Source organism: Tamandua tetradactyla, chromosome 19, assembly GCF_023851605.1.
Source record: "Tamandua tetradactyla isolate mTamTet1 chromosome 19, mTamTet1.pri, whole genome shotgun sequence".
In the NCBI taxonomy this organism is placed as follows: domain Eukaryota; kingdom Metazoa; phylum Chordata; class Mammalia; order Pilosa; family Myrmecophagidae; genus Tamandua; species Tamandua tetradactyla.
In genome coordinates, this window is record NC_135345.1 from 4,386,449 (window position 1) to 4,405,258 (window position 18,810).

General features: G+C 42.8%; 2 protein-coding genes across 4 annotated transcripts in view; one reads left to right on the plus strand and one right to left on the minus strand.

Moving 5' to 3' along the window:
- The window catches only part of TRMT44 (tRNA methyltransferase 44 homolog), a 36,837-nt gene extending 31,504 nt beyond the window's left edge, over window positions 1–5,333 (minus strand). For both annotated transcript variants that reach the window (XM_077136296.1, XM_077136295.1), the window contains exon 1: window positions 4,721–5,333. In XM_077136296.1, coding sequence (XP_076992411.1) covers window positions 4,721–5,315 — 595 coding nt within the window. In that variant the 5' untranslated portion in view covers window positions 5,316–5,333. The remainder of the gene's footprint in view (window positions 1–4,720) is intronic.
- A 115-nt stretch (window positions 5,334–5,448) lies between these two features.
- The window catches only part of ACOX3 (acyl-CoA oxidase 3, pristanoyl), a 90,235-nt gene continuing 76,873 nt past the window's right edge, over window positions 5,449–18,810 (plus strand). Inside the window, exon 1 of one of the 2 annotated variants that reach the window (XM_077136302.1) lies at window positions 5,449–5,802. The gene's annotated coding sequence lies outside the window, so the exon portion shown is untranslated. Of the gene's footprint in view, window positions 5,803–11,800; window positions 12,094–18,810 lie in introns of those variants that run through there. The other variant, XM_077136300.1, reaches the window with a different exon arrangement.

Genomic DNA, 18,810 nt, shown 5'->3' on the forward strand with positions numbered 1-18,810 from the left:
TCCTCAGAAGTGGTCTACTGGTTCCCGGGCCTGCTGTGACAACACACCACAGATGGCTGAAAACGGTAAGTGTATTCCCTTACAGTGTTAGAAGGGAGAAGTCCACGGTGATGGTTTGGCAGGCCGCCCTCCCTCTGAAGAGCCTCAGGAAGAATTCTTTCTTGCCTCTTCAAGCTTCTAGTGGCTGCTGTATCCATGCCGTTCCTTGGCTTGTAGTCCCATTACCCCAATCTCTGCTCCCATCTTCGTCTGGCTGTGTTCCCACTGTGCTTGTCTCCAAATATCCTCGACCTTATAAGGCCACCAGCCACCAAACTTAGAACCTACCCTAATCTAGTGTGACCTCATCTTAACTTGATTACATTCAAATAAGGTCACTGTCTGAGGTTATGGGTGAATACGAATTTGGGGGGGGACTATTCAACCCACCATAACTGCGATTAAAAATAATAACGAACAAGTCGTCATGCCTCCCAAATCTTTCCCAGAGCCTTTCTCCTGGTGAGTGTTACAAGATGCTCTCGGGCTCCTCCCAGGCCCTTGTCCTGGCGCAGGGACAAATGGAAGGCAGCAAAGGAAACCCAATTTTTCAAGCTTTTTAAAAAACTGCCTCAAAGACTAAAGGAACGTTTCAGTTACATTAGAATCATCAATGAGCATTGTCCACCGAAACAGATGAATTACACAGTCAACGTTTAATGGGCACCATGACATGCCAGGCACACTGACGTGAAATGAGACTCTAAAAAATGGTCAATCCCCCCTCCCCTGCTGCTCCTGCCCTCCACAGTCCAACACCGCCTGCCAGGGAGGAAAGACCAGCCTGACATGCTAACGAGCCGAAGCAGAAAAGCGCACCCTGCCGGGAAGAGAGGACCAAGCACAGCATCTGAACGTGTGGTCACCCACACGAGAGGACGGACAGTCACCACTGTCCTCACAGCAGTTACTGACATGTACCGTGTGCGAGGCCACGTGCTCAGCACGTCATTCGCTCATTTGCTCAATTACCACATGCCCACTAGTTGCTGGCTCAGCTCTGGGTGAAGACAGTGAATGGACAGGGAAGTCTATGCCTGCCGAGAGTTTCCAACCTAAGAAAGAAGACAGACAGTGACATACACACACATGAAAACAGGCAGTGAGGAGCGCTGACACCAAAATCTTGGTGAAAGATGAGGATACTCTTCACTTCATAAGCCAAATATGTACAATTGAAGCCCACTCTCTACCAAAAGGAGGCTGGGGCCACAGGAGCCCGATTGGATAAAGATAAATATAAAGCAGGGTGAGGAGTGAGGAAATGCCAGCAATCACGAGATGTTGCTATTCAATACAGGGTTTCAGGAAGTCCTCCCTAATAAACTGTCATCTGAACAGAGGGTTGAAAGCAGTGAGCCATAGGTTATGTGGAAGGTATCTGTCTGCTTCAGACAGAGGCATAGCAAATGCAAAGGCCCTGCAGCATGCTTAGGTTGGCCAAAGCACAGAGGTGAGGAGACTGAGGAAAGTGATGAAGTGACAAGTGATGAGTGACAGGGCCTCTTCCCAGTAACTGTAGGGCCTATTACAGTTACTGGGAAACGATCCACCATTCTTTAAATAAACTATCTCATTTAAGACTCACTATGGGGTAGGCCACAGTGGCTCAGTGGCAGAGTTTTTGCCTGCCATGCCAGAAACCCGGGTTTGATTCCCGGTGCCTGCCCATGCAAACAAGCAAACGAAATGATCCATTTTGATGGAAATTTGGATCAATGCCACGAGGAAGTATGTCTCAGATGTAAAGAAAATATGAGAGCCCTGTATTTTATGAATGATTGTTCCACAAACCCACTTCTCTAACAAAGAGGAAAAAAATTTAAAAAAAGAAAAAAAAAACACAAAACAACTCACTATGAATTTATGACCTAATACCATATACTTTTACCATTTTCTAGATCAGGATTTCTCAACCCAGGCGCCACCGACATTTGAGGCAGGATAACTCTTTATTGTACCAACTAGGGCCTGTGCACTGTGGGCTATTTAGCAGCATCTCTGGGCTCTACCCACTGAAATCCACTGCATCCCCTCCCCAAGAGGTGACAACCAAAATAACTCCACACACTGCCAAAACTTCTGGGAAGCGAGTATCTCAGCTGAGAACACTGCATTAGATGAGGGAACCAAGACATTAAAGAGTTGAATGATCCCTGTCTGGTTCACACAGCTGTCAACCACAAAGCCTCACATCGAACTAAAGAGGTCAAGTTCTTTGACACTGTGTCATCCTGGTCTGCTACTAATTGTGCAGAATCTTAGTCACATTACTCTCAAGCCCTTTGCGAGGTTTTCCAAAGTAGGGCCAAGAAGTGTACAAATCAAAGAGAACTTCCCTATTTTTCAAAGTAGCAGGTAGCACCTAATAAGTACTTAACACAGGTCAGGAACTACTCTAAGCACTTTCTAATAAACAATTACATTTACTTCTCCTATCAATTCTAAAGGAAGATTCTAATATTATCCCATTCTACAAATGAAGAAACTGAGGTACAGAGAGACTATACAATCTGCCCAGGGCCATTTGGCCAATGAGTGGCAATGCCAGAATTCAGAACTGGCTTTGTATCCTGTGGGAATACATAAATAGCCTGTGCTTTCCCCTCAGAGGGTGACTTTTTCCAGGAGATCTGAATATGGAAAACAATCTTAAAAGGAGCACTCCCTTGTTGATAGGGAGCACTACCTCACCAAAAGAAAAGAAGGTCAAGTTCAGTTCTGCTTTTATTAAAGCCAATTTGTGAGAATGAGGAAATCTCTGCATGTGAAGACTTCAAGGGCACTGCTTTGTTAATTCTCTCAGAATAGTGCAGGGAACATAAAAAGGCTATTAGAACATGGGTGATAAAAGCTGGAAGAACTCAATGAGTATAGGAACAGCAGGGTCAGAGAGGACCTCCTGGAAGAGGTGGCATCTGGGAAGAATCTTTCAGAGGTAACAGCACTGGGGAGATGTAGGGAAGGGGGATATCCATGCCCTAATACCCAGAACCTATGTATATGTTACATTACATGGCAAAGGGGCTTTGCAGATGTGAGTAAAGTCATGGATCTTAAAATAGGGCAGTACCTTAGACTACCTGGGTAGGCCCAACCTAAACACACAAGTCCTGAAAAGCAGAGAACCTTCTCTAGCAGCAGGCAGAAGAATGATGTGGCAGAAGGATAATTCAGAGAGGTTCCATGCATGAGGAGTACTGGACACCACTGCTGGCTTAGAAATATAGAGAACACGTAAAAGAATCAAAGAGCCCTCTAGAAGATAAGGACACCCTGGCTGACAATCAGCATGGAAACAGGGAGCTCAGTCTTACAACCATAAAGAAATAGATTCTGCAACAACTTGAATGAGCTTGGAAGCTGATTCTTTCCCAAAACCTCCCAATAAGAGCCCAGCCAACAGACTCTTTGATTTTGACCTTGAAAGACCCAGACCAGAGAAACCAGATGAGCTAGCCTAGACTTCTGACCTGTGGGATAATAAATGGGTATTGTTTTGGCACTAAGTGTGTCTAATTAGTTATGGTAGCCACAGAAAACTAATACATTGCAGAATACACTTTGAGGCAAGGAGTGGCTGTGGTGAACTGGTAAGGTCACTGACGGTCAAAATAAATACTTGAGATTTAACAAACACTGGCATGTTCCATCCTTCTGATTACTCAGGCCAGAAAAGGGACTCACCCAAAGCTCCTTCCACTTCTTGTGAGTCTTTACATGCTTACCCTTCACCCAAAGCTTCTGCTCCTCTTCACTTCAAAAGACCACTTGCCTAAACTAATTCTCCTTCCAAACCTCTGACAGGAAGATCCTTCCAGAAAACAAACATGACCAAATTTTCCCCTGCTTCCGGTCACCCAGCAGCACTTCTCAAACTTCCACAGTCAAGAACAAGATGACTCTCAGGAACTTGGGAGGATATGCAGGCTGCAGGTGTTAAACACGTTTAGTTTTCTGTTTTATCTTCAAAGCAAATGCTAACCCTGGGTGCACGGGTAGTTCAGTGATTAGAATGCCCATCTTTCATGTGGGAGATCTGGATTCGATTCCCAGACCATACACCTTCCCCCCAAATATATATATATATATGCTAACCTTAAAACTTACTCCAAAATGCCTTTATCAACGTTCTAACAGAAATTAACAATTTCCCTTAGAACTTTGATTATACTGACACTTCAGTAATGTGTCAAGTTTGTGCTGTGGTGTGCTTGAAGATATGCTTCATCTATATAGAGGCAGGCATAACATGCAGGCATGGCCTCTCCAGATACACCTCTCTCTACTCCTTTCCCTCTCCAAACCTGCGGTTCTACTAGAAGCAAGGTCCAGGTTATTCCCTCAGGCACACTATGCTGCTTTACGCTTATCTGTCTGGGCACAGTGCTCCCCTTTTCTTTATCTCTTTAATCTACCCCCTAAACTCCTATTTACCATTCAACACCCAGCTTATCCCTTTCCCTAAGCTTTGCAGACACCACCCAATCAATTATCTCATTCTCTACTATGGACACATTTCTCTACGCACCACCTCAAATAACAAACAAAAAACTACAAATTCCCCAGTTGGAAAGAAAGTGACACATAAAACCTACCTGTGGTGGCTTTTCATTGACTGAAGTTCAAATGATGCATGCAGTTTATCTAACGGTATTCACCTATCAAAAAATACTCTTACCTTGCACGACTACTTCTCTCCTAGGAGCAGTATGCGGGCAATGTGGGTTCATTTTCGGGATGACAGTTCTGAGAATAACATCGACCTCGCGCTGAGCCTCAGACTGCGGTCCCGCCCAGGAGCGGGTGAGGAAGGCCAGCAACTCCCGATTACCGCCCCGCGCGAGGCTCCGGGAAAAATCTTCCCAGAAAAAATCCAGGTACGAGGCGGGGAAGTCGCCCTTCTCGCTCCTAGTCTGCCCAGGGTCCCCGGGGGTCAGAGATGCAGCGACTGCTTCCCTCTGCTCCTCCGCCTGTCGGTGCCGGCCGTCGGCCTTCTCGGGTTCTGCTCGCGGCCTGTGGCCCCGGCTCGCCTCGTGGGAACCCTGGTCGGGTCTGGCCGTGCCCCGTTCCTCTTGCTCGGGGCCTGCGCTGGATCTGGGGCCGCGGGTCTCGGCCTGGGGCAGGGCGACGCTCCGGCGGGCCTCCAGGCTGGCGCCACAAAGCCGCTTGTTGACCACCTGCGGCCTCTCCAACCACACGGCCACGGCGGCCCAGAAGCCCCCCGGCAGCAGCGCGCCGGGGTCACACACAGTCATGCGGCCCACCTCCGCCATGATGCACCCACAAACCCAGTGGCCCGGGAGCGGCGCGCCGCGTTGACGTGACCCGGCGCGCCGAGATGACGTACCCTAGCGCACCGAGATGACGTTGCCGGCGCGCCAAGATCACGTACCCTGGCGCGCCACAAAGAGGCAGAGTCGGCCTTGCGGGTTGGATGTCATGGGGGCGGAGGCTGGGAAATGGAAGTGGCAAGAGCATAATTTCCACTCGTTTTTTCATTTCCATGGCTGCGTCTTTATTAATCAAAATAGTCACTTTCTCGCTTCTGAGGCACCACGCTACAGCTGAGGAGGCGCTACCCGGCCCTCTGGCCCCACGCCCCGAGCCGCCGCGCTGCGGGAGGGGATCGTGTCCACTGCGCAGGTGCGGAAGCGGCTTCGGCGAGGAGGAGAGGATGGAGGTGGCCACCGGGTCCTGCGGGCTGAGCGGGCTGTGGCGACCGCGAGGACCAAGCACTCCTGAAAATGGAGCGGGGCGAAGGTAGTCGGGGGACTTCACCGAGGAGGCAGAGCAGCGGCTTGGTCTTGAGGGTGGGCTGGGCAGCCTTCGTTGGGGGGACATCCCATTGCAGAACTCCATCTGTTCCAAGCTTAGCCCCGTTTGGAAAGACCCGGTGAACGGGGAGAGCCAGCGCTAAGCGCCCGGGAGGGAAAAGAGCGTGGAAGACTGGAGACTGGCAGCCCCCTGCGAAAGCTGGCGTTCAGTGTGGAGTTCTTGGATGAGAAATTTAACCTTTGCTCTTAGTCTCTGGAGCTCCAAGGCATGTTTGCGTAAACATAAGCTGGGTTGTTTTTTATAAACCTTTTTTTTAATTGCGAAATATAACATATAGAAAAAATTTTTCTGAGTTCATTTAAATAAGTAGTTATAGAACAGATTTTAAAGTTTGGTGTGGGTTACAGTTCCACAATTTTTCTACAGCTGATTGTTGCGATGTGGTTTGAGATTTGTTGCTTTTATGTATATTTGTTATTTAAAGAGAAGGAGGAATATAACAGAGAAGATAGGATTTAACAAATGAGTATGAGTGCTCGATATTTCTGTTGGTCTGCAGTGTCTTGGAGCCGCTAGAAGGAAAAACAAAAGGTAGTATGTTGTTGTTTTTTGCTTTTAATTTTGAAGTAAGTTTAAACTTAGAGAACAGTTACAAAAATAATACAGGGCGCGCCGCAGTGGCTCAGCAGACAGAGTTCTCACCTGCCATGCCGGAGACCCGTGTTGGATTCCCGGTGCCTGCCCAAGCCAAAAAAAGGATTAAAAAATCATAATAATACAAACCCATGCAGAGAACTCCAGCATATCACTGTCCTGCCCCAGACACTCAGATCCACCAATTTTTAATTTTGTCACATTTGTGGTGTTCTGTGTATCCAACCTTCTATTAATCTGTTTTCTGATGGCAGGTGTGGGCTGTATACATCATGTTTGTTCACCGAGAAAGAAACAAATTAAGTTCCAAAACATTTATCTGGTGCTTTACAGTTGTAATTCATGGGGAGCACAGATTGAGGTAGCTACAGAAATTGTAGTTTGGCATTTAAGGAAAAAGATTAGATAAATTGTTTATTGGTGGTGGATATTTGGAGGATTCAAATTGTCCTTGGAGTTAGATAACTGATTTATTGACCTTATGGTTTATTTATTGGTGTTTAAGTGTCCTTGGGGTTTTGAGGAACATTTTTGCTTGAAGCTTTAAATACTCTGGTAGTTTATAATATCTGACTCTGACTAATATTTGCCTAAGAGCAATTGCAGACCACTAGACTCCATTTTAGAGCTCCTAGCCATAGTTTCTGTTATGTTTATTTCCTTTCACATATTCCTCGAACAATTATTATTTTCATGTATATTTCCTAAGAAAAAGTATATTTACTTATGTATATTCACTCATGTAATCATCAAGTTCAAAAAATTTAACTTTGATGTAAATCTTACAATCTATATGCAATTTTTAAATATATTCCAGTAATATCTCTTTGAGCATTTTCTGCCCCCTTACTGGATCCCATCCAGGATCATGTATTGCATTAAATTGTCATTATCTCTTTAGTTGCTATTTTTTTTTCTGGTTGTGGGAACATATATACAACATAAACTTTCCTGTCTCAACCACTCCCAGGTATATCATTCAGTGGGATTAATCGTAGTCAATATTGTATCTTCCCCACCTTCCATCACTAAAACTTTACCATCTCTCCAAACAGAAACCCTGCACCCATTATATGTCTTAAATCCCCTTTACCCCTGTCTCCCTGCCCCTGGTAACCTGTACTCTAATTTCTGTCTCTATAAATTTTCTATCCTTAGTTTGTCATATGGCTGGTCACATGGAAATGTCTTCTCCCTTCTCTTCCAGGTTCTACTTATTTCAGCTTCTGGCCTCTTCCTCTACCTTACTCTCTCTCATGTCTGAATTCATTTTGCTTATAAAGGACCCCTATATAGGATTAAAACCCATTCTGATTGGGATTGGCAAATACCTTAATTGAATTAACCTCATCAAAAGGCCCCACTTATAAAGGGTTCACACCCACAGAAATGGATTCGATTTAAGGGCTTTTTTTTTTCTGGGATATATACAGCTTCAAACCACCGAAACAGGGCTTACATTTCACATCCTAGATGTATAACAATCTCATTTACTTTGACAGCAACTGAACTTCAATAGTATATACAAACTGTGGTCCTATACCCTCTCTGTTCCTCCACCTTTATATGGTTTTTGTTGCAAATAAGTCCAAACCCACTGATTTATCATTACATTTTATGCGTTTGCCTTTTGGATTCTGCAGGAAGTAAAAAGTAGAATGATAAACTAAAAATGCAGTGACACTGCCATTTATATTTTCCCATGCCATTTCCTTCACTGGATTTATTTCTTTGTGAGCTTCAATCTTTCGTTGACCTTTTTTGTCTTTATTGTCTTCTTTTCAACTTGCATAACTTAGGACTGGTCTGGTGCTGATAAACTCCCTTAACTTTTATGTATCTGGGAATATCTTACTCTTGCCCTTGTTTTTGAAAGAGCTTTGCTGAATATAGAATTCTTGGTTGGCAATTTTTTGCCTTCTTGCCTCAATGATTTCCTTGAGAAATTGACTCTTGATCTTACTGAGGCTCCCTTTTGTATGTTACATGTTGCTTCTCTCCTTCAGCTTTCAGAATTCTTTATCTTTCACATTTGACAGTACGATAATATGCCATGGCATGGGTTTATTTGGGTTCATACTATTTGGAGTTCATTGAGTGTTTTAGATAATGTATATTTATGTCTTTCTTTTAAAAAATGAGAAGATTTCAGCCATTATTTCTTGGACTATTCTCTCTGCTTCTTTCTCTCTTCTCTTCCTGCAACTCCCATTGTGTATGATGGGATCGTCAGGTTCATGTGTCAACTTGGCCAAGTGGTGGTACTTGTTTGTCTGGTTGGGCAACTGCTGGCCTGTCTGTTGAAATGAGGACATTTCATAGAATTAAATCATGATCACATCAGCTGCATCCACAGCTGATCCATTTGTAATCAGCCAAAAGGGAGTGTCTTCTGCAATGAGTGGTGCTTAATCTGATCACTGGAAGCCTTTTAAGGAGGATTCAGAAGAGACAGGCTCTCTTCCTGCTTTTGCCGGCGAACCTCCCCTGTGGAGTTCGCCCAGACCCTCCATCGGAGTCGCCAACTTCACAGCCTGCTCTGCGGATTTTGGACTCCACATTCCCACGGTCACATGAGACACTTTTATAAATTTTATATTTGCTAGTGTTCCCTGTTGATTCTGTTTCTGTAGAGAACCCTAACTAATACAACTTGGTACCAAAAGTGGGGTGGTTCTTAAGAAACAGAATCTTAAAAATGGGTTTCTATGAATGGTTTTCTACTCTGACTGGACTCAAAGGCACTAAGGACTTGATTCCCATAATCAGAATGACACTCCCAATCCATGGAGTGAGTTAGCAAAAAAGATAGTCAAAATACCACCATTTGATTCTCCTAATGCTTCGCTTGTACGAAGCCAGGCTCTGGGGGATAATGTTTTTGACACCTTTACGGAGTTTTGTGGAAATAGGAGACATAGAGATGTTGGTTGGTTGTTGTTAGATACACTGGATACATTAAGGAGTGAAAGGGATGGGCTTAAGGCTTCAGACGAGAAGCTTAAGTGCTGTCTGACAGATGTAGAAATTTCTATGAGTATCCTGAAGGAAAATCTTATTTCCTGTAGCCATAGACTTGAGATTGCTGAAAATCAGACTCAGAATCTTATTGTTATAGCAACTTTACAACGTAAACTGAAATCTCAGTGTTGTATGGTGTCTGCCATTAAAGTGAGGGCATTGATTGGAAAGGAGTGGGCCCTGAAAAATGGGATGTGACATATGGATTGATAATGATGTCAGCGGTGAGGTTGAAACCCTAGGTCATGCTGAGTGTTCTCTAGATAACCCTGTAATAGTTTGCTCTGAGGACATAGCCGCCCCACCTCCAGCCTGCCTTGAGGAGTTGGCCACCCAACCTCCACCTGAAGGGATTAGCCCTAGAGTGATTAATTCTGTTTCACCAGATGAACTGCAAATGAAGGCCCTGAAGCAAATGGCTTGGAAGATATTTCTAATTCTTTTCATGAAGTTCAGAAATGGGCACATGCTCATGAAATTTTCTGGTCTTACCATGTTCCCCGTCCTCCAGAAGCAGCTGGATTGATAGAACGGTGGAATGGCCTTTTGAAAACTCAATTATGGTGCCAACTAGGTGGCAGTACCTTGAAAGGCTGGGGTAATGTTCTCCAGGAAGCTGTGTATGCTCTGAATCAACATCTGCTGTATGGTGCTGTTTCTCCCATAGCCAGGATCCATGAGTCCAGGAACCAAGGGGTGGAAAGGAGAGTGGCACAACTCACTATTACCCATAATGATCCACTAGGAAAATTTTTGCTTCCTGTCCCTGCAACCCTGAGCTCTGCTGGTCCACAGGTTTTAGTTCCAGAAGGGGGAGTGCTTCCACCAGGAGAAACAGCAATGATTCCATTGAACTGGAATCTAAGACTGCCACCTGGTCATTCTGGGCTACTCATGCCTGTGGATCAACAAGCCAAGAAGGGGATTACTTTATTGTCTGGGGTGATTGACCCTGACTATCAGGGGGAAATAGGACTGAAGCTATACAACGGAGGTGAAGAAGAGTTTTCTTGGAATATAGGAGATCCCCTAGAGCGTCTATTAGTACTGCCATGCCCTGTGATTAAAATCAATGGAAAACTGCAACAACACAATCCAGGCAGGACTACCAATGGCTCTGAAACTTCAGGAATGAAGGTTTGGATCACCCCACCAGGCAAAGAACCACGGCCAGCTGAAGTGCTTGCTGAGGGTGAAGGAAACATGGAATGGGTAGTGGAGGAAGGTAGTGATAAATATGAACTTCGACCACATAATCAGTTACGGAAACAACTGTTATGCTGTTTTGTTCCTGTTATGCTATTTAAGTTGTAAGATATCAAGTTTAAGAATGAATATTACCCAAGGACTTGCACCCTATTCTGGAGAGATTTAATGTGTTTCCAGTTATATGCAGGACAGTTGAGTATTATTAGGTGAAAGAAAAAAATGCATGTTTATTGCTTTTTATTTAGAAATTAGGTGTGGATTAAGGTTATATGTATAGCTGCTAAGTTGACAAGGGGTGTGTCATGGTCAGGTTCATGTGTCAACTTGGCCAGGTGGTGGAACCGGTTTGTCTGGTTGGGCAAGTTTTGACCTGTCTGTTGTGATGAGGACATTTCATAGAATTAAATCATGATCACATTGGCTGCATTCACAGCTGATTCCATTTCTAATCAGCCAAAGGGGAGTGTCTTCTGTGCTGACTGATGCTTAATCTAATCACTGGAAGCCTTTTAAGGCGGATTCAAAAGAGACGGGATCTCTTCCTGCTTCGGCTGGCGAGCCTCTCCTGTGGAGTTCGCCCAGACCCTCATCGGAATCCTCGGTCACAGCCTGCCCTGTGGATTTTGTACTCTGTATTCCCACGGTCATGTGAGACACTTCTATAAATTTTATATTTGCGAGTGTTCCCTGCTGATTCTGTTTCTCTAGAGAACCCTAACTAATGCAGTGAGTGTATTTGCATACTTGATGGTGTCCCACGGTTTCCTCTGGCCCTGCTTAGTTTTTTTCATTCTTTCTTTCTGCTCCTCAGACCGAATAATATTGTCTTACCTTCACTTCTTTCCATTGCCAGCTACAATTGCTATTGATCCTTGTCTTGGTTTGAAAGTATTATGTACCCAACAAAAGCCATGTCCTTTAATCTTGATTCAATACTGGTGGGTGGAAACCTTTGATTAGATTGTTTCCATGGAAATTGACCCAGTCAATGGTGGATGTGATCTTTTAATTTTTTTGTATGCTCCTTAGTGGGGTCACATTTCATTATTTTTCTGTGTGAGTATCCCATTATCGCAGCATCAATTGTTGAATTTTTGTTTATTTGTCTTTGTTTGTTTTTTTGTTATTTTGGAAAGTGCCTGGACCAGGAATCAAACCCTGCTCTCCACCATCGCAGGTGAGAATTCTGCTACTGAACTACCCTTGCACCCCTGGATGTAACCTTTGATTAGATTACTTCCATGGAGATGTGGCATGCCTAATTGTGGGTGTGACCTTTTTTTTTTCTTTTCTTTTCCAGAGTTTCAAAAATAGCTTTTATTGCAATAAGCAGAATTAGGAATTTTAGACCACAGTGCTAAGGAAAAAACATTGGCTGGAAAAGAATCTGTGGTAAAGTATAGAATTGAGTTGGAATTACTTATATACCTTCCATTGTGCTTTTTCTTTCTTTCTTTTTCTTTATTATTACTTTTTACATGTGAAAAAAATGCCATGGAGAATTAGAGCAGGGACTGAGTGTGTGTGAGAGACACATGCTTGTGCCTGCCCCTTAGACTCTCTATCTTGTCATCTCTCTCCTCTTTCTCCTCACCTTTTGTTTTTTTAATTGAGACTTCTTCACATGCATGTATTTCATATGTGGTGTACATTCAGTGGCTCACGATATCACATAGTTATGTGTCATTTTTAGAACATTGCATCACTCCAGAAAAAGAAATAAAAAGAAAAAACTCATTCATCTTATACATCTTACCCCTCTGTCTCATTGACCACTAGTATTTGAAACTACCCAATTTTTCACCCTTTATCCCCCCACTATTTATTTATTTATTTATTATCATTTTTTTGCTCACCTGTCCATACCGTAGATAAAAGGAGCATCAAACACAAGGTTTTCCTATTCACGTGGTCACATTATAAAAGTTATATCTTCATACAGTTGTCTTCACGAATCAAGGCTACTGGTTTGTATAATGATAAAACTTTTGCAAAGTGACTGTATGATTGTGAAACCTTCTTCTGATGCTCCTTTTATCTATGGTACGGACAGATGAGTGAAAATATAGATTAAAATTAAATAAATAATAGGGGAAACAAATTTTAAAATGAATTGAATGGAGGGAAATACTAGACGTCAGTGAGAGGGAAGGGAAAGGGATATGATATGTATGAGTTTTTTCTTTTTTCTTTTTATTTCCTTTTCCGGAGTGATATAAATGTTCTGAGAAATGATCATGGTGATGAATATACAATGATGTGATGATATTGTGCACCATTGATTGCATACCAGGTATGGAAAGTTCATACGCTAAGAATTCGCATTGTATGTTGATTGATTTTATTAATAAAAATTAAAACAAAAAAAGAATGAAGGCTACCGGAACACAGCTCAACAGTTTCAGGTACTTCCCTCCAGCCACTCCAAAATACCATAAATTAAAAAGGGGTATCTATATAATGCATAAGAATAACCTCCAGGATAACCTGTCAACTCTGAAATCTCTCAGCCACTGAAACTTTATTTTACCTCATTTCTCTCTTCCTCCTTTTGGTCAAGAAGTCTTTCTCAATTCTATGATGCTGGGTCCCAGCTTATCCCAGGGGTCCTGTCCCATGTTGCCAGGGAGATTTGCACCCCTGGGAGTCATGTCCCACTTAAGGGGGAGAGCAGTGATTGGCTTAGAGAGAGAGGCCACACCTGCGCAACAAAAGAGCTGGGGATGACTCTTAGGTATACTTTTAAATAGGCTTAGCTATCCTTTTCAGGAATAAATTTCATAGAGTCGAACCCTAAGATCGAGGTCTCAGCCTATTGATTTGATTGTCCCCACAGCTTGCCAGAATATCAGAAAGTCCCCAGATGGGGAAGTTGAATATTTTCCTCCTTTCTCCCCAGTCCTCCAATGGGACTTTGCAAATACTTTTTTATTCACTGCCCAAATTACTCTGGGAAATACCAGGGTATCCCACTAACCTAGAAAAAACAGGAAGATCTCGTGCCCTATTCAAGATTCCATGTACCCATGGTGTTCAACTAAACTGACCATAGAAGTTAAATTAGGTAATGGACCATGAAAAATATAAATTTTGCACCAAATAAACATCTCTCCCTTTGGTGTCATGTAGAAGTTGGAGCTCTAAAATATAGACAATGTCATCCTTTAACCTGTACTTTGATATACCTTAGTCTGTCCAGATCAGCTTCATTCATATCTCTTGTTGAAGTTTGATACCTTTTTCAACTTTTTAAACAGTTCCTGTATGGGGTACTGCTGACTTTCATAGCCTCAGAGCCCTAACTGCATCTCAGGTGTCACACTGAATGTATGTGACTGCTGTAAGAGCTTACAATCGAGAACCCTTTACAGTAGGCCCCAACCTGATAACCCATGGTGTCGACTTAAGTACACCAAGTTTTTTATATTATAGTTAGTCCATATGAGTGAGATATGATAGTACTTGTCTTTTTGTTTTTGACATTTCATTCAATGTATGGTCCTTAAAGTTCATTCACCTAGTTTCATGCCTCACAATTTCATTCTTTCTTGCAGCTGCTCAGTCCATTGTGTGACTACACCATACTTCCCCCTTTCATTCCTCAGTCGTTGCACCCTTAGACCACCTCCATCCATTGTGAATTTTGAACACATCCGTCATAAAAGAATCAACATTTCTTGAGTGAAAGTAACCTCTTGTTGGTACCTTAGTTTGAATATTTTCTTGGCACTAGAGCCCTTGTAACTTATTAAGTTCCATTTTTGGAAGCCATTACATTTCTGGTGTATTGCTTTCCCACAGCATTAGCAAACTAGTGCCTTTCCCTGGATACCTTAGTTTGGTCATCTTTATGGCCCTAGAACTGTAAACTTGTAACTTAATAAATTCCCGTTTTAAAAGCCTTTCCATTTCTGTTATATTGCATTCCAGCAGACTTTACCAAACCAAAACAATCCCCTCTAAAGAATTTTTAATTTCTGTTACTGTGGTCTTCAGCTCTGTTTGGTTCCTTTTATTATTTCTGTCTCTTTATTGATACTCTCTTTATGTTCATTTTCCTGGTTTACTTTAGTTCTTTGTCCATGTTTTCCTGTAGCTTTTTGAGAATATTTAGGATGATTTTTTATTTTTTCAAGTCTTTATCTGGTATGTTCTGAGTCTGGTCCTCCTCATTGATGGTTTCTAAGGCTTTAATCTTCCCCTTTGCCTGGGCCATTGCTTTCTGTTTCTTTGTATGTTTTGTAACTATATAATCAGTAATTCACAATATCATCACATAGTTGCATATTCATCATCATGATCATTTCTTGGAACATTTGTATCTGTTCAGAAAAAGAAATAAAACAAAAACAAAAAAAATTATACATACCATACATACCCCTTACCCCTCCCCTTTCACTTATCCCTAGCATTTCAAACTAAATTTATTTTAGCATTTGATACCTGTACACTTTGATATTATAGTGTTATTGCTGGGATTTAGACTCTGTAGCCTCTGCTCCTGAAGCTTGTATCCAACTAGTTTTATGACTGAGTTTTCATGGAATGCCAAGAACCAGCAAAAACAAAGGGAAGGTAAAAAGGAAATTTTGGTAACAGATGGTGAAAGGAAGGTAAAAAGGGAGTTTTGGTAATAGGTGGTGGTAGCACAATATTGTGAAAGTAATTAAGAGCTCTGAATTATATATTTGTGGTTAAAGGGAAAATTTAGATTGTATATATGTTACCAGAATTAAAATTTTAAAAAACATAGAACTGTACAACACAAATAGTGAACCCTAATGTAAACCATGGGCTATAGTTAATAGTACAATTGTAAAAATGTTCTTTTGTCAATTGTAACAAATGTAGCACACTAATGCAAAGGGTTAATAATAGGGAGTAAATGGGAACTCTGTATTTTTATGCATGATTGTTCTGTAAACCCACAACTTCTCCAATAAAAAAATAAAAAAAAAAGAAGGAAAATACTTTTCTCAGTCTTTGCATATTTTCATCTGCATAGGCTCTTCTCAGGATTTATCCATACAATGAGTTGTATGAGAATTGCTCCAGGCCAAATTGGGGCCTTCTGATCCCTTCTGTGCACACCTCTTGTTTTAGGCATATGCATGTTGCCCTAGGAAATCCCATTTACATGGTTACACATGTCCCCTCTTGCCTAAGGAACAGTTTCCTCACTTGGGCACTGCACTGTAGGTCCTACAGCCAGCAATCCCTTGCCCTAGGCGGCCGCCTGCCTTCTCTCCCATGGTGTTCCAGAGGACAGCTCTGGGAGTTTCCTTCTCTGTAGGGCAAGGTCTGGGAAGGCAATTTTCTCAGGTACCACCAGGCAGATGAAACAATACATGCATGCACCTGACATGGTCAGGAGGGTTACTCAGCAACCTGTAGAACCAGGGACAGAGATCTACACTGGAACATGGGCTGCTCAGTCCTAGGCCAGTAGAGCTAGGAACCAGCCAGGGCACCAGGAGATCCTACAGATTTTAAGTGACCTTTGTCTTGATTTAGTGCTGGCCCTGTTAACTGCTACAGTCCTTTAACTTTTCTAGAGCTTTGAGAAAGATGTTTCTGTCGGTTCTTACTGGTGTTTCAAAACTTCTGTGGGGGGATGGAGTCCTGAAGCCAGCTTGATCAGGTAGGGGCCCAGAGCTGAGTTTTGAAAGAAAATTCTGAAGAGGGTAGATTTATGAAATCATAAAGATCACCCAAGCACGCGGCTCTAGCAGCTAGCTGGTTGTCTCCAGGATTGATTAAAGGAGCCTAAGTCTGTGAATATTCAAGATAAATCCACTTAAGAAAACTCCTTTTCTCCACCTGCATTCTAGTTTACTTTCTTTTGTGGGAGAGCTGCAGCTAATGCATTCTTAAGCCATGGATTGTTTCTGAGCCCCAAAAGTTATCTGTTACCCAGGGAAGGCTGGGTACCACCCATTTAGTCCAACACCACCAGCACCCAGTCTGCAGATACTCCAGTGAAATCTAAAGGACCATGTGGGTATTTTCCAAGACACAGAATTACAAGGCCGCCTTCTTGTTCTGGCTTCATGAATCCGGGTCATTTAAATGAGTTATTCAGACAGCAGAGGACACTGTTTTGGAAGTGGATTGAAAATTCAAGTTTGATGTGGGCTGGTGCCCTTGTGCAGAGCATGTCCATTCCTTGCTGAAAATCTTCCCATTGGACTAAGAACCCAACCATCTCAGTGTACTAAAGATGCCAGGATACCAGAAATGGATTGGCTTTTACAATGGGGATTTATTAGCTTGCAAATTTACTGTTCTAAGGCCATGAAAATGTCCAGATTAAGGCATCAACAAGAGGATACCTTCATTGAAGAAAGTCTGATTGTGTCTAGGGATTCTCTGTCACATAGGCATGTGACGATGTCTGCCATCCCTCGCTCCAACCCCCCCCCCCCAATCTGTTGCCTCTGTATCCAGACTAATTTTGCAACCCTCTTCCCCATCCTCTAAGCCCCTTGCCACAATGGCCTTTTTGTTTTTCCAGCTTCCCTAGCTGATTCCTGATACTAGAAAAAGCAATGGGTTCTCTGCCTGATGTGCATAACAGCCAATCCATGATACAGAGATTTCAAAGAGAGAAAGAGTTCATTACTAGGCACGAAGCAAGAGGTCAGATGGCCTATCACCTAAAAATCTCCCCAGTCTGAAGAGTTGTGCTGGGTTGAAACTGTTATGTACCACAGAAAAACCATGTTCTTCTAATCAATTCTTGTGGGGGTAGATCTAGTGTTGGGCGGAACTTTTTGATTAGGTTGTTACCATGGAGATACAAACCTGTCCATTCAAGGTGGGTCTTAATCTGCTTACTAGAGTCCTTTAAGAGAGAGATATTTTGGAGGAAGCTCAGACAGAAATGTTCCAGGAGATGCTAAGCAAGGGCTCCCAGAACCTGAAGGACCCAGAACCTGGAGAAAGCTAGAGAAACTGTTTTAGTTTGCTAACGCTGCCTGAATGCAATATTTCAGAAATGAAATGGCTTTTAAGAGGGGACTGTTTTATGTTACAAGTTTACAGTTTCTAAGGCCATTAAAATGTCCAAACTAAGGTATCCAGGAAAAGATACCTTGACTCATGAAAGGCCAATGGGTCTGAAACACCTCTGTCAGCTGGGAAGGCACAGGGTGATGTCTGCTAGCTTGTTCTCCTGGCTTTCCTGTTTCACATGGCTCCCCTGGGGAGTTTTCCTTCTGCATCTCCAGGACTCCAGTAAGTGACCCACTCGAAAGGGTAGAGACACAGCTCCACAGAGACCACCTAATCAAAGGTTTCATCCACGATTGGGGGCGTCACATCTCCATGGAAACAATCCAAAAGATCCCACCCAGCAATATTGAATCAGGATTAAAGAACATGGCTTTTCTGGGGTACACAGGTTCAAACTGGCATAGATGCCAAGAGATGAAATCCAGAGTATGCCCTGGAGAAGCTAAGAGAGGCCATGCAGATGCTTAGAGAGAGAAGCCCCAGAGATGCTAAAAGACCTGCAGGACACAGAGAGAGTCACTGGGATCCGAAGCAGAAGGCAACAAACCGGGAGCAAGGACCAGCAGATGCCAGCCACATGCCTTCCCAGCTGACAGAGGTGTTCCAGGTGCTGGTGGCCTTTCTTTAAAGTCCAGGTATCATCTGGTTGATGTCTTAATTTGAACATTTTCATGGCCTTAGAACTTTAAATTTGTAGCATAATACATCCCCTTTATAATAGCCAGTCTATTTCCAGTATATTGTATACTAGCTTTAGCAAAATAGAACAGAAATTCAAAGTTTTTATGGATTCAAACAAGGGGAGATGGAATTGTTACCATCTCAATAACGAGTATAAGCAGAAACAACGTGTAAATGTAGAGTGGAGCTATGCTAGAACTAAGCTAACCATTACAAGAACAAGTCAATGGTTAGTGCTTGTTTTAGTTTGCAAGCTGCCGGAATGTGACATACCAGAACTGGAGCAGCTTTTAAAAAGGGGGATTTATTAAGCTGCAAGTTTACAGTTCTAAGGCCGTGAAAATGCCCAAATTAAGGCAGCAACAAGAGATTACCTTCACTCAAGAAAGGCCAATGAAGTTTGGGGTTTCTCTC